At 51.6% G+C, this 14,441-nt stretch overlaps 5 protein-coding genes across 5 annotated transcripts; 3 read left to right on the forward strand and 2 right to left on the reverse strand.

Annotated features, from left to right (window-relative positions):
* Positions 1-1,135: 1,135 nt before the first annotated feature.
* Positions 1,136-3,044, reverse strand: EJ05DRAFT_527951 (amidase signature enzyme; the record flags this gene model as incomplete). Its single annotated transcript, XM_033748897.1, has 3 exons — positions 1,136-2,190; positions 2,282-2,874; positions 2,920-3,044. The coding sequence occupies 3 exons, from the start codon at positions 3,042-3,044 to the stop codon at positions 1,136-1,138; spliced, it is 1,773 nt and encodes a 590-aa protein (XP_033601060.1).
* A 312-nt stretch (positions 3,045-3,356) lies between these two features.
* On the reverse strand, positions 3,357-4,094 carry EJ05DRAFT_475916 (uncharacterized protein; the record flags this gene model as incomplete). The annotated part of the gene is made up of 2 exons (XM_033743916.1): positions 4,056-4,094; positions 3,357-4,006 (listed from the first exon to the last, which is right to left on the reverse strand). A coding segment is annotated over exon 2 (347 nt), but the record flags the coding sequence as incomplete, so codon positions are not given.
* A 621-nt stretch (positions 4,095-4,715) lies between these two features.
* EJ05DRAFT_475918 (tRNA-dihydrouridine(47) synthase [NAD(P)(+)]) lies at positions 4,716-6,912 on the forward strand. The gene is made up of 2 exons (XM_033743917.1): positions 4,716-4,933; positions 4,998-6,912. The coding sequence occupies exons 1-2, from the start codon at positions 4,746-4,748 to the stop codon at positions 6,883-6,885; spliced, it is 2,076 nt and encodes a 691-aa protein (XP_033601062.1). The 5' UTR covers positions 4,716-4,745; the 3' UTR covers positions 6,886-6,912.
* Positions 6,913-7,813: 901 nt separating this feature from the next.
* On the forward strand, positions 7,814-8,492 carry EJ05DRAFT_358907 (uncharacterized protein). The gene has a single exon (XM_033741049.1). It carries the CDS (start codon positions 7,917-7,919, stop codon positions 8,307-8,309), a length of 393 nt encoding a protein of 130 aa, XP_033601063.1. The 5' UTR covers positions 7,814-7,916; the 3' UTR covers positions 8,310-8,492.
* A 3,634-nt stretch (positions 8,493-12,126) lies between these two features.
* EJ05DRAFT_358977 (uncharacterized protein) lies at positions 12,127-14,311 on the forward strand. The gene is made up of 3 exons (XM_033741050.1): positions 12,127-12,366; positions 12,428-13,521; positions 13,576-14,311. Exons 2-3 carry the CDS (start codon positions 12,430-12,432, stop codon positions 13,879-13,881), a joined length of 1,398 nt encoding a protein of 465 aa, XP_033601064.1. The 5' UTR covers positions 12,127-12,366; positions 12,428-12,429; the 3' UTR covers positions 13,882-14,311.
* The last annotated feature ends 130 nt before the right edge of the window (positions 14,312-14,441 follow it).

Raw genomic sequence — 14,441 nt, forward strand, 5'->3', positions numbered from 1 at the left:
CCCATCGTGAAACACTCAAACCCGTCCAGCCCATCTTCAACCGCCCATGCACACACTTTCCTCCCTCCTCGGATCCTGAAACCTGTGTATGTCCACTTCCTAGATCTGCCCGCTACCTATCTGCATTCCTCTCATCCCTTTCTCACGATCTCTACGCCATGTGCTGTAATTCCACCGTCCCCTTTTCCGCTAGGCTCAACATCGAACTCATCAAAACCTTGCTCCTGTACGGCTCTCTTGAGCCTCTTCTCCGCCTCGCCGCCCACCCATCCGTCACCACAGTACCACGCTGGGACTGGGCTGATTGCGGCGGCGATGTAAGCGAGGGCGTGAAGGGCATCGCCAAATCTTGTTTGCGTAGTTATATAGCGCTGAACATGCTTGCTTGTTACCCCGAGCTCCGCCCGGAGCATATCAGTGAAAGCCGCGCAGGAGAGCTAGGTAGAGACACAGATAGTTCTGGTGGTCACGGCGAATCCGACTACCGTCTCACCGCCGGATATCAGAAACTCATCCTCCTCAACACCGGCACAGACAAATGCTGGTACCGCGGTCACGATACACATTTACAACCACATCGCCAGTTCTTCGGTGTGCGCGAGGGCGCATATCCGCCATATAATCGCTGGCTCGATCCCTCGATCCTACTTGGTAGTCGCTCGCTAATCGCATGGACTGCATCGTCCGCTTCATCTTCTTCAACTTCTTCCTCATGTTCATATCTTGCATCTGCAGACGACGTCATCGTCGTACGAGCCATGCTGAAGTCTTTCTTGCCGACTGAGCTGGCACTGCAAGTAATGCTAGACGCAGGGTATGTCGTCGAGCGACGACTGCGCGTGCGGGATGATCCATTGCATATAGACAACGCAGCGGAGCTACGGACATATCTGACGTATTGCTGGGTGAGCATGGTCCGGTGCGAAGTGCTTGCGCAAGCGTGTGGACAGTGGATTGATTGGGCATCCGGGGTACGCTGCGTTATGGACGAATTATGGGGTTCGCCGCGAGTGAAGACGAAGGCTATGTGGGCAGATGGGTATTACGATAGTAATGATGACAGCGAACAGATGGAGAGGCGGAGGACTCGATTGTGGGTGGTACACGACTTTTTCATTATGTTGGAAGTTTCTGATCATTCTGAAGGGCTCTCTAATGCGAAGACATCGACCCAATCGTTTGGGATCTGCCGACCGCCTTCCAGGGCTTCCGCGATGTATCGCTCACCCTCGTAGCCCCATTCGATTAATGCATTCTCGTTATTCCAAACGGCCTGGCCCATGAGGCCGATGGGAACACGGCCTTCGCCTCCTTTGGGCTCTGCGTATCCGACCGGGAATGTCAGACCAGGCAGTCCGCAGAAATTTGCCAGCCATACATATTCCATGTTCTGAAGAGTCTGATTAGCATCTGTTACTCCGTGCTTCAGGTCGCCTTCCGCTTCTATGTGCCAGCCTGCTTTTGGAGTCGTCGGAGTGACGATGATCATATCTGGGTAGGTCTTGAATAGGGATGCGAGGTGTTGCATGAGAAGGTTGCGCATCTTCTGCGCAAGAACAAAGTCCGTTGCAGGTGTCTTGCTGGCTACCGAAAGGAGCAACTTGTTCGGCGCTGTCAGAAATGAGATATCTGGGAAGTCGGACAGCTGTTCGTTGAGAATGGTCATAGCATGCGCGGTCTGGCCCTCGTGGACATATGGGATATTGATATCGACAACCTCGTAGCCGAGCCGCGTGATATACCAATCCACCGCACGCTGACATGCGAGTCGAACTGACTCTTCGGCACGGTCGGACCACGGCTTGTAGACGCCTAATATCTTCTTCCTAGGTTGCTGTGAGGGGTACGCCAGTGGGAAGGAGGCGTTGAGATTTCCATGAGGATCAGGGGCCGCCATAACGCGAAATGCGACCTCGAGGTCTACCATATTCGCAGCTATGGGACCTGATACAGTCACGCTGGAGGTCCCGGTCGGGTATGAGGAGACACGACTGTGTGAGGGCTTCAACCCAAAAGCACCACAGAAAGAGGCTGGAAGACGCACTGATCCGCCACCATCAACGCCATGTGCGATTGGGATCAACCCCTTTCCTACACAGTAGCCGCTGCCTCCTGACGACCCCCCAGTATAGTAGTTCTCATTATAGGGATTCCGCGGAGTTCCCCAATTTGGATTGTTGTTGGTAGTATCTATGTACATTATTAGTCAAGTTCAACATAAACAGTCCATACGTAATGCGATGTTCTGTTTCGCCTTTTCGTTGAATGTAAGGGTGCTCACCCATTCCAATTTCATGCATATTAGTCTTTCCAATCACCACTGCCCCATGCTCTATCCACTTCTCTATGCACGAACTGGTCAGTCCATCTTTATTCGTATAATCCCTCACAGATCCCAACGTTGTCCTGTAACCGCTGAGCTCAACCTCGTCTTTAACTGCCACAGGAACACCATCGAGCACGCCAAGCGGTTTCCCTTCCTTGTATCGTAGTGTTGAAGCTTCCGCAGCTTTGAGCACAAGCTCGACTTTTGTATCTATAAATGCGATAGAGTGCTTGGTCGGGGATGCAACATCTTTCCGGATGAGTGGGAGAAGTGACTGCGCGACGGCTGTGGGCGTCAATGTTCCGGCAAGATACGCCTTATGATAGTCGAGCACGGAGTAGAAGCGGTGTTTGATGTCCCCGGGAGGTTCGCGTAAGCCATCAGCGTTTGCAAAATTGGAAGTGACCTGTGGTGCGGCGGTGGATGCGATGGGTGTTACGGTCGGATCATGGCGTGCAGAGAAATCTCGCAGCTGCGGTATGGAGCGGAGGACATCGAAGCCAGCATTTGTCCATAGATAGTTCTGGAGTATACTGGAGGAGGCAATGCTGCTGTTGTTAGATAGTGACGTTCACTCGGGAGGTAAGTCTTACATAGACGCGCCAATAGAGAGTGGGAGGCCCCTCACGATGGGGTTGCTTGCGGCTTTCGGACTCTTGTATTCGACCTCCGTAGCCTTGGCTACAGGATAGCCTAAAGAATCGGGAGCGTTGCTCATGGTAGGAACAGGTTAGTAGAAGACTCTTATATGGCCCGTGAAGACGGTCTGGTTTCACTTTGATTGCGTGTCACGTAATTCGAAGAGCGGTAATACGGCACCCATATATCGTATTCATGCGCTAAGAACAGGGTACCGACGGGTACAAAAGACTATTTCGAAGGCTCGTGGCAGCACAATACAATCACAATACCACAATACCGCTCATCTATCCTAATTTCTTTAGACCTAACATGCTTAAGATTCCAAAATTAGCATGCTGCGTGAATCGTTCCAGTGGTGTGTTGGGATCTGGCTCTCATCAAGAAAGCATCCTCTTTGTTCAATCCGGCTCTTACTCAAGTAGCTACCATGAATTGACCGTGTAAGGTAACGCAACGAGCACGCTGCAGCTAGAAGTACACTGCAGGAGTCATGGAGACACGAGCGGGAGTTTATTTAGTCTTCTTCGGGGTACCATCCTTGGGAGAGATCTCGTCACCCATGCGGTTGTACTCGCGTGACAGACCCTCGGCTTGTTTCTTTAGATTCTCAATATCACGGTCTTTGGCTTCAAGCTCTTTCTTTAAGCGGCCAATCTCGCCGGCGTTACCGGCGTTGCCAAGTGCGGCAGAGTCCTTGCCCTTGCCCGTATTTTCGCCTTTGAAGCGCTTGTTTTCTTCCTCCAGACGAAGCTGGTCAAGAATCATGACGTAGGTACGGTTGAGGATAAGGGACAGAAAGAGGGTGAAACCGCAGAGGTACATGTTTCGCTGGGAGTAGAATTTGCGAGCCTGAACCTCCATGCGTTCAGAACCCACCACGGCAGCGCTAGATCATGTCAGCCAAAGGTTCGATATCATGCTGGGGCGAACAACGTACGCCCCACGAGAGTCTTTGCTGTACGCAGCGAGCTCCACCTGGACACGGTAGACGCGATTGACAGAGTCAATGAATAAGATGAGGATGAAGATGAATGTAATCTATAATCCGGTTAACTCTGCAACTCATGGACATTGGCAGACTACATACCTTCATTCCATATTGTAGTTTCGCTATAATTGGACTTTCCGATATGAAAGTAAAGAGCTTTCTGCGCCAGGTAAATGGTAGAGGGACGATCAACGACATGAAGACGACCATCTCAAACACCAAAAGGAGGAAGACCTAAGGACGACGCGTTAGCGATGGTTTCTCTGGTAATGTCGCTGTCTTGCCGAAGCACTTTTTCTCTCGACATAGACATTGAGATGAAGCCATTCTGTCTCATTTGGCTTCCTGGAGAGGGGTGCACTGACGAGGCTGTAGTAGAGCGTCATGATGGCTAGATATTGCGAGGCTATAGGTGTCGTGTGGAGGGTGTTGTGGGCGCCGTTCAAGGGAGATACAGCAACTAGATGTTTTACTGTTGCCTGGAGGGTTGATCAGGTTATGAAGTAAACAGGTGTTCAGACCGGGGGGTTTGTGAAGAGGAGGAGTTCCTGAGCAAGCAGGCCATGCGAGCTGTGCGAGAAATAATACGTCACCTCACTAGCCACACCCGTCGCGGCTACCGAAACGACTAGTCTATTTCCGGCATACCTCCAAAATACCTTCACATTACACTCCCGTGACTTCAACCATTGCATATATCATAGGACGGAAGCTGGAGAACTTGTCTCAGTATCACCAGCTAACAGTATGGAGCCATCAGTGGAAGATCTTGCAGTCCCACAGTCAATAATGACCACAGATTCTGTTACAACCAAGGCTGAAAAATTAGCACGGCATGACAATGGAGAAATGAACGACTACGAGGAGCCTCCAAGCAAAAGAGCCCGCACAGAAGGAACCAATGGAGCATCCGAAAATTTACAGACAGCACCTCAGCCAAGAGAGAGGGTCAGAGGGGTCGCCCCAGTGAAAGCAGAGTGAGACACACGTGGAAGTCGGGGACGTATATCAAATTATGCAATCGAACTAACAGTTGCAAAGATACATTCTTCCTGTCCCAGACAACAGGACGAAGCAGGAAAGGGCTGCCTTTGACGATGATGCTGCCGAAGCAGCACACCACGAGGGAGAAGGACGGCCTGGAAAGAAAGAAAAGAATAGAGGCCAAAATAAAGGCCGCGAATTTGGCAGCTCTAAGGATGCATTGCCTCTATGCGCTTCGGTTATGCTCCAGCCCGAATTTTCACCACTCGAATGCAGATTTGGTACTAAGTGCAAGTTTGAACACGACCTGCGAAGGTACTTGAAGGAAGGGAGGAGAGAAGACCTCAAAACGTTCAATGGGCAGTGCCCGATCTGGGATCTGAAGGGCCACTGCGAGATGGGATGGAAGTGCAGGTTTGTTGGTTCTCACTCCACAGAAAGGGAGGTTGATGGCAAGAAGGAGCTTATACTTCTCGACGATGACAAGCGGAAAGCCCAAGCTGCGGCAGCAGGAGATGCGAATGGTCAAGTCGGGGTGGTCAACGATGTGCATCTAGACAGGAAAAAGGAGCTCAGCAGGAAGAAGTTTCCGCTACCAAAGTCGGACAAGTACGTACAATGGTTGAATGAGAAAGACAAGGCGAAACAACGCCTCGAAGGTCTCAAGAAGGATGAAATCGACGAGACAATGGACAACCGCGCACAATTCGTCGATCCACCTCTACTCCCATCCGAGAAGCGTCGCATCTACTATGGTCCCGAAACTCCTATTCTCGCACCACTCACCACCACCGGCAACTTACCCTTCCGCCGGCTTTGCGTCGGATTCGGCGCCCAAGTAACATGGTCCGAAATGGCCCTCGGTCTGCCCCTGATCACTGGTCACAAAGGCGAATGGGCGCTCATGAAAGCCCACGAATCTGAGACCCTTCCACCCGCATTCACTCCCGGAAGTCCTATCATACGCGGCTACTCCAACGAGAACGACCTCAAGTTCGGAGCTCAAATCGCCGCAAACAAACCCTGGCTCGCACTCAAAACTGCCGAAACGCTCAGTAACCTCTGTACCCACCTCCGGGCTATCGACCTGAACTGCGGCTGTCCCATCGATCTCGTATGCAATGACGGCGCCGGCTCTGCGCTTCTCGACCACCACGCAAAGCTCGAGAAGATGCTACGCGGCATGAACACAGTCTCCGGACCTATTCCTATCACTGTAAAGATTCGCATGGGCACAACAAACTCTCACCCGACCGCCGAGAAACTTGTCGCGAGACTGATTAACGGTGGCGCAGAAGAATCAAGTCCTTGCGGCGTGGCAGCCATCACGCTGCATGGCCGGTCGCGCCAGCAGCGATACTCACGGGCTGCGGACTGGAGCTACATCTCATCTTGCGCAGCACTCATCAAACGCACAAAGGAAACCCAGGACGCCCTTGTCGACACGACGGCCGAGCCCGACGCACGCTTCGCCGCGCCGGACGGCAAGGTGTACTTCATCGGCAACGGCGACGTCTACTCGCACGCCGACTACAACGCACACCTCAACGATGCAAACGTCGACAGCGTGATGGTGGCGCGTGGCGCGCTCATAAAGCCGTGGATCTTCGAGGAGATCGCGTCGGGGCAGTACCTCGACAAGTCTGCGACGGAGCGGCTCTCGTACATTGAGACATTCGTCAAGCACGGACTCGAGGCATGGGGCTCGGACGAGATGGGTGTGGGCACGACGCGGCGGTTCCTGCTGGAATGGCTGAGCTTTGCGTGCCGGTATGTACCGATCGGGCTCTTGGAGCATTTACCGCCAAACATCCAGGACCGGCCGCCGAGGTACAGGGGCCGCAATGAGCTGGAGACACTGTTGAGCAGTGACAACTACAGAGACTGGATCAAGATCAGGTACGTTGGACATCATCGCGGACTGGGGGGGCCGGGAGTGTGCTAATTATGGTGACAGTGAGATGTTTCTGGGCCCAGCGCATCCAAACTTCCGGTTTGAGCCGAAGCACAAGTCGAACAGCTATGAGATTGAAGCGGAGGGTTGAGTCGTGATCGAGCGAAAACACTGTGTACGATGGAAGGATATCTAGTCACGAACACGTCAAGACATGTCAACCAAGGGAGGAATACCAAACACCAAGACCAAGACCAAGCCTTGTTCCCAAAATCCACAACATCACAATCACATATAGAAGGACCAGCCAGCTCCAGGTTCCACAAATTCAAACCATTAAAACCCCTCAACTCACCCATCTCTGCTGCCCTCCCATCACTGCGCCCCCTCCTCCCTTCCACAACTCTGAAACACACACCCTCATCACGGGAACCCTCACCCCCCCTGCTCTCCCATCCCACGTCCCACCAACCAAGCATCGGCCATCGGTCATCCCAAGCCCTCTATCCCTCACTCATCCCACAGTTCTCCCAGTAGAACGGGCAGAAGGAAAGGCAGACAGGCAGGCCGTGCCCTCTATGCCATCACGTTTTATAACTAATCACAACGTGGGCAGACACGACGAGGAGATGCAAAAAATAAATACAGCTGCACGGATGGTAAGAGTTGCGATCATGCACACACGCGGTAACGGTTCGTTTGACGGTGGTGGCTACGCTGCGAGAGAGACAGAGCAGATGGCCAGCAGGGTACTTACTTATAAGAAAGTATCGCAAACAAAGGAGACATGCAGTCGAGAGTAGCACTGATGGATTGATTGATTGATTACTAGGTGTCAATGTTGTATACATACATACATAGCTACGTCCGTCCATTCATGGTAAATTACTACCACGAACGGGCACACAATGCATTACACACCACACCGCACCATTACCACACCAGTAACTACCACACCAACGCCAGTACCATAGAGATAGATATAAATAGATAAAACAAAACAAAACAAAACCAAACATCCATAATCACATAGTCCCCTTCTTTCCTTTTGCACGTTAACAACGTTTGCAACGTGCGCAACGATGCTCCAAAGTCTCACCACTATCCATCCCCTCTTCCAACCCGGGCCATGGTACTTTTTTCTATTTTGTTTTGTTCGATGTTGTTACTGTCAAGGTTCCTCCTTCCACCACATGGAACCTAGGATGTCATTGCTCCAATCACAGCGCATGAGCGACAACGGGCGGATGAGCCGGGGATGCACGGGATGTCTGAAGAAGGAAATCCGGTGGGTGCACCGGATGTGGAATAGCGGGGGTTTGGGGGTGGGGAGGCAGCCCTACGACCGGGACCTGTCTGTTGAGAGACTCCTCCAGACCGCTACTATCGTTTGCATCTCTACAACAACAATAACCTCGAGGACAACTCTCAGCTTGAAGAATTTAAATCTTTGCTTGAACCTCATACGGTTATGAGCGTGCTCTGTGCACTTTTTTACCTTTATAGTTTTGCTTACTGTTCGATCCTACGCGCGCAAGAGAGACGTAGATTCACGAGGAGTGTGACAAAGGCTGCAGACGGGGCATGCAATGTGTATTGGGAGGGGAGAGACGGGATTCGATCCGATTCATGTGATATGTGCGGTGCGAAAGGTAGAATACGAGGCAGGGTGCGACATCGGGCGAGATCTGTCTTGGCCAAAACAAAGCAAGGAAAAAAAGAAGGGCGATCGATTCGGATGGTTCGAGGCGAGAGCCCAAGGCGATGCTGTTCATCGGAGAGGATTGATAGGTACCTTAGTTAGCAGGTGTTACGATCCTCTGGGTGTGAGAGTGTGGTAATGCATGTGGTGGTGGTGATGATGATGATGATGGATCCCGGCAAGTGCGTGCGTAGGTCGCCGCCGCTCGGCAGCGGACTCAGGGACTGGACAGGCAGGAGCGCTGCGGTGTCATGCTGGGAAATGTCAGTATTGATGGAATCCCAGTACTGGCCTTGTTATTATAACGATCATCAGGATCATGATAATCATCGTAATATCAGCGTCTAAGACGAGACGACGACTGTTCACTGTGTTCAGCTGGATCTGGAGTGCAGTGTGCAGACGACATGTGAAGGCGTTCGGCTGAAGGCATTCGGCTGCATCCGGCAGGCTCAGCCGATCCCGAACAGTTGACAGATGCTCGCCCATTTGCCGTCCCCCTGAGCTGGCGGCCTTCCTGGCGAAGATGGCTGACCCTTTTGCGGTAAACACGGCGACAAGCAGTGACGGTTGACGGGGTCTAGAGCTAGGACATGCTCGGTTGGCTAGAACAATTCGGTCGAGTAGCAGCATCTGTCACCCAGTCCGTGGTTTCAATGTATGCTAATGCTACTGTTCGTCCGGAAATAGCCTCATACTCGTCTGGTCTGGTCATGGTCTATACACCATTGGTTTAGGGAGATATGGAGGACGTGTCTCGGATGGGGCATGGTTAGTCTAGTTATGTAACGATTATCCTTCGAGAGCGCGTGCTTCGTGGACTCGTGGACGTGTGGTCTGTGTACTGTGGACTGTGTGGACTGTGGCGCTCAGACTGGTGCAATATATGATGCAGCAAGTCGAGTGAATTCAGCTGAGGCCGTGCGATGTTACTGAGTGCATACTTGTCGTGAATATGGTAGGCAGTAGAGTAGTGGGTGGTAGGCAATATCGTGGTTCTGAACAGATTGAATAATCGCATGATACCACGCAGACGGAATGCAGGCCAAACGGACAAAGGCGCTTCTCGGTCAATTGGAAGCGGCTGCTGGACAAGTGTCCGTCTCGGTGACGTCCACTTCACGGTAACGTCAACGTCAACACGTCAACGTCCGGACATCAGCCGTGGTTATAGCCACGATGGCAGGGAAATGATCTACGATCCGCACCACTAACTGACATCAGGCGAGTTAATAGACGAGACGAATAATTGCATCAGCGTGATGATGATAGACGGTCTTGCTTCCCAAGTTCGCTATATCAGATGTCAGTCAGACGGGGATGGATGGGGGTGATGGGGCAGTCGGGGGAGGTCTAAGCTTGTTCCAGAAAGCCCCTAGAAGCGCTACTATGTCCAATCCTAGTGGGTCGTTAGGCAGATTCCACATCATCGTGTGTTGTTGTGCGTGCGTGTGTGCGTGTGTGTGCGTGCGTGCACGGAGAGAGACAGACGGAGACGGCTCCTGTGCTATTCTGTAGAGATTGACCTGTTGTTCATTACTCGAGCACCCCCTTGCATGGTGTCGCACCTTCGCCGTTGTTGGCTTCACGAAGCCACGTGAGGAGATGAGGATGAGGTTGTCAGTTGAGAACAACACACGCACACGCTAGGCCGGATCTCCGCTGCAGAACTGGGGTGCAGCCAGCAGCGATGGCACTCAACACCATAGAGGAGGGTTAATCATGCCACTCAATAGTAGCAGTAATAGTACATAGCATATGATAATAGAACAGAAGTAATATGTAAATACTGGTAGAACGCAGTAAGACTACACATCTTTCTCTCTCCCTCTCTCTCGCGTGGTGACGGCTTAGGTCGGCATCCTGCTGGGTGGGGGATCCTAAGCTGCATCGCCGCAGTAGCCTCGACGCGAACCGGGCCTCTCAACTTTAACCCACTATAGCGACAGGCAGCGGCGGAGATATTAGGTAGAAGTGTAGGTATAGGTGGTAGATGGTATGTAGTATGTGGTAATTAGGAGGTCAGTAAGCATGGTAGGTAGTAGTATAGTAAATGTAGCGGTGACGGAGCAGCCAACAAGCCAAAAAGCCAGCCAGCCAGCCAGCAAGGGGATGGATGCCAATGTAGTGCGCGCACTCAACTTCATGGATGGATGTGAAATGTGTCGTCAGGTATTAATGAGTAATTAGTAGCTTACAGTAGATGCTTCAACATGAGATTAGACAGTGGCAGCGAAGTGAATGTCGTCGTCAAGCCTCAATGCTCGCACGGCCAGACAGACCCCCTCATCGTTCGTCGCTGTCGTCGTCCCTTCTCCGCCATACAGCTTCTGCTTCATACTACCCATCCATCTCATCCATACCATCCATGCCCATACATCCCTCCCCACCTAAACCCGCCAAGTGGTTAATAACTTTGATACCCCGGACCACTTTTTACTCTTAATATTGCTGTTACATCTTCTACTTCAACAATCTTCCATTGCTACAGCTGTTCACTATTATTACTCACGCGTTCAACAATCGAATCACTTGCTTTCTGTCGAGTCTTGTTGTCGGTAACGAGGGCGCTGCCTTACACACGCTACAAGCAAATCCTCATCATCAACATACACTCACTCTATCCCTCCCACCATTACTCACTCGCTCTCCCACCCTTTCTCTCTCTCTGCAGCTCTCACTGGATTGGAGCGCATATCGCACTGCACCCTACATCACTAGAGTCGACCAACGAGTCAACCACCACCACCACCCGCCTGATCTTCTGTCCAATCATCACGACGAGTCTGTTACCCGAAATCGACTGCAGGCCTGGTCTCCGAATACTATAATATACCCTACTTCGCCTTCGCCTTCGCTCTCACCGCCACCGTCCATAATACTTTTCTGCCATCCTCGACGCTCTGCTGCCTCTCCAATTCTTTTGGCTTCACGTTGCAGAACGTACTGCCCGTTACCCGACGCTCGCCAAGCTACTTCCGCAACGACTATAGTACCTAGTCTAACAACCAACGAACCATACCGCTACCGCTTACACCATCTCCATACAGTCCCCACAACGTCCACGACTGTGATCGCCCCATTAGCCGGCCTAAACATCTGTCAACCACTCTCCGCCGCTCTCGTCCAATCCACCTTGCCTTTCCTCTCCAGATAATTCTCACCACCGCGAAACTGGATTCCTCAACCGCCTCCACGCCTCCCCTCTCCTACTCGCCCATCCAAAGTGACAGGGAACGCGAGTCGACCGCCGAGAGTACGCCAATCACAACTCCTGTCACTACCTCCCTCGATCATACATTCTTCGCTCGACAGCGTCGTGATAAAGACCTCTACTTCAGCTGGCATCGCAAGAGCGCAAACGACACAGATCCCACAGACTCGTCTGGGAGTGACTTGTTGTTCGAGGACGCAGGCGACTGCAGCTTCCCGCTGTTTCCTGAGTCTCCACCATCCGCCTCGTGCTTCCCCGCCGCCGCCACAATGGCTACTCAGGTTTCGCCCATTGACATCAACACCCCTCCCAGATACAATTCAGCAAGCCCTCGGAACCAAACCTCCAATCTGACCTCTGCTTTGCAACAAGCGAGCGCGCACGGCAACCAACAAGTACAGGACTCGATACTCGGTCCAGACGAGCCACGGGTCTCCATCTCGGACCCGTCCGGTCGCAACGAGTCCATAAGTCATGCATTTGGCTCTTATTATGGCTCAGGTGCGCGCCCAATTTCCACAAAGGATCGCCCTCGTCGTGAGAGCAACACTGGCGCTGGAAGCTACCTCGGCATGAGCTGGGGAGGTATGTCTGTGGGAAGCTGGATCAACAACGAGTAAGAGACAAAGACTTGTGTCGCAGAAGCAGGAATTAACGCTGACGCTCTCATAGTATAGCCATGCAGGGCACGTCGCCAGCCATGCAGTCACCTTCCTTCCACTCTTCTTCGTACCTGCCAAAAATGGAGGCAAATTTTATGAAAGATTTCACATGCTGCGGCCTGACACTTGACTCACTACATGAACTCCTTCAACATTTTGAAGAGGCACATGCCCAAGCACCCGGTCAAAATTTACCTAGAACGTCAACCAGTGGTCATAGCGGCCTCCCACAAAAGCCGGGTGCTATGCCTGCTTCGTCAAGTCGTGCAACACAAGCGGATCCTGCTGCATTCACCCAGCATGGCTTTCAGACTACTCCACGCCCACAGCCCACACAGTACAACATTGCACGGTCCCAGCGACTGGGATCAGATGGTTTCAGCAAAACGAACCTGTCTACCGTGCATGACATGGACAATGTGGAGGACATGGAGATGGATGATGTGGGCGTGATGCCGTCAATTGATGAGCAGCACCACTTTGACATGCAGCAGCAACAACACTTCAGCAATCTTCCCCAACTGAATGTGAACCTTGCGAACTTGCAGAATCAAGGTCTTCGAAATTCGAACCCCAATACCCCTCTTGCTACAGCTTCGCCCTTCGGACTTCAACACAACCCCACTGTCTCTTCTGTCAACACGCCTACACTTAGCACAGCACCACTACAACAGCAAAGTAGGACACCAGACTCATCTACACCGGGTACTCCTGCAGAATTTGACCCAGATTACACCATGGGCTTACCAGGAGGACTTCCGATGAATAACCAGATGAACGGTATGAATGGACTAAACGGAATGAATGGCATGAACGGAGACCTAAATTTCAACATGAATTTTGGCACTGGAATGGGGGGAGCCTTCGATGGTACAATAGACCAGCCAGCCAAGCGCCTCTTCAGCAAAAATGGATCCGGCGTCACCCAGGCACAGCTAGCGATGGCAATTCGTTCCGCACAGGGAGCTGGCGACGTGCAGCTACAGAATCAGCTTCTTGCAAAGATGCAAGGTCTGCAACAGCAGGAAGAGGTCAAGCCTTTCAGATGTCCTGTAATAGGATGTGAAAAAGCATACAAGAACCAAAATGGTTTGAAATACCACAAGACGGTCAGTTTGTACAGCCAAGCTATGTTGTGCATATCCCGCTAACACTTCTTCCAGCATGGTCACCAAAATCAGAAACTCAAGGAGAATGATAACGGAACCTTCTCTATCGTCGATCCGGTTACAAGCGTTCCTTACCCTGGCAGCATGGGCATGGAAAAAGAGAAGCCTTATCGCTGTGACTACTGCGGGAAGCGCTACAAGAACCTGAACGGCCTCAAGTACCACAGACAACACTCAGCAAATTGTAACCCCGATCTCGTCAACCAACTTGGCCCGCTCAATGGCCTTCAAAATATTCAAGGTCTCAACGTCAACGTTGCTGGTGCAGGCCTAAGCGGCATCGAAGGTAGCATGTTCTGAGTATCGAAACCACAGCGTGTTCTTTCCTTTTCACTTGCTTTTCATCTACTGCCAGATATCTGTCAGAGTCTTTTGTCGAATACCCAGCTTCAACCTTTTACACACGCTAAGGCCACTAATACGCTGTCACGGCCGCACATGATGAACCGATAGACTATGCCTCTCATTTGTTCATATACCGGCTGGCGGCACATCCTTCGGCATCATCATATCACATTTCAGGCGTTTTTAAAATACCACCCAACCAAAAGTTTGTTGATTTGTTGTTTGTTTTTCCGGAGTATTTTTCACTTGTCAATGTCGTCCCAACTCACTGCGTATACTGTCAGAAACGGGGTTTAAGCATTCCCGCTTTTTTTGTAATTTCTTGTGGATCAATTTCGCCCCTGTTTTTCGGGTCTCCCTACCCAACGGCAATGCTGATGTGTCTATGTGCACATTGGTTGCTCGCTGCTCTTGCAGTTCTCGTTATTCTCCATCCTCCTTATTTGGGTAAAAAAAGATTTACAAAAAGGGAGGCGAATTTCGGGAAATTTTGAAAAGAGAAATGGCGAGCATGT

The sequence above is a fragment of the Pseudovirgaria hyperparasitica genome, assembly GCF_010093815.1.
Source record: "Pseudovirgaria hyperparasitica strain CBS 121739 unplaced genomic scaffold EJ05scaffold_7, whole genome shotgun sequence".
In the NCBI taxonomy this organism is placed as follows: Eukaryota; Fungi; Ascomycota; class Dothideomycetes; order Acrospermales; family Acrospermaceae; genus Pseudovirgaria; species Pseudovirgaria hyperparasitica.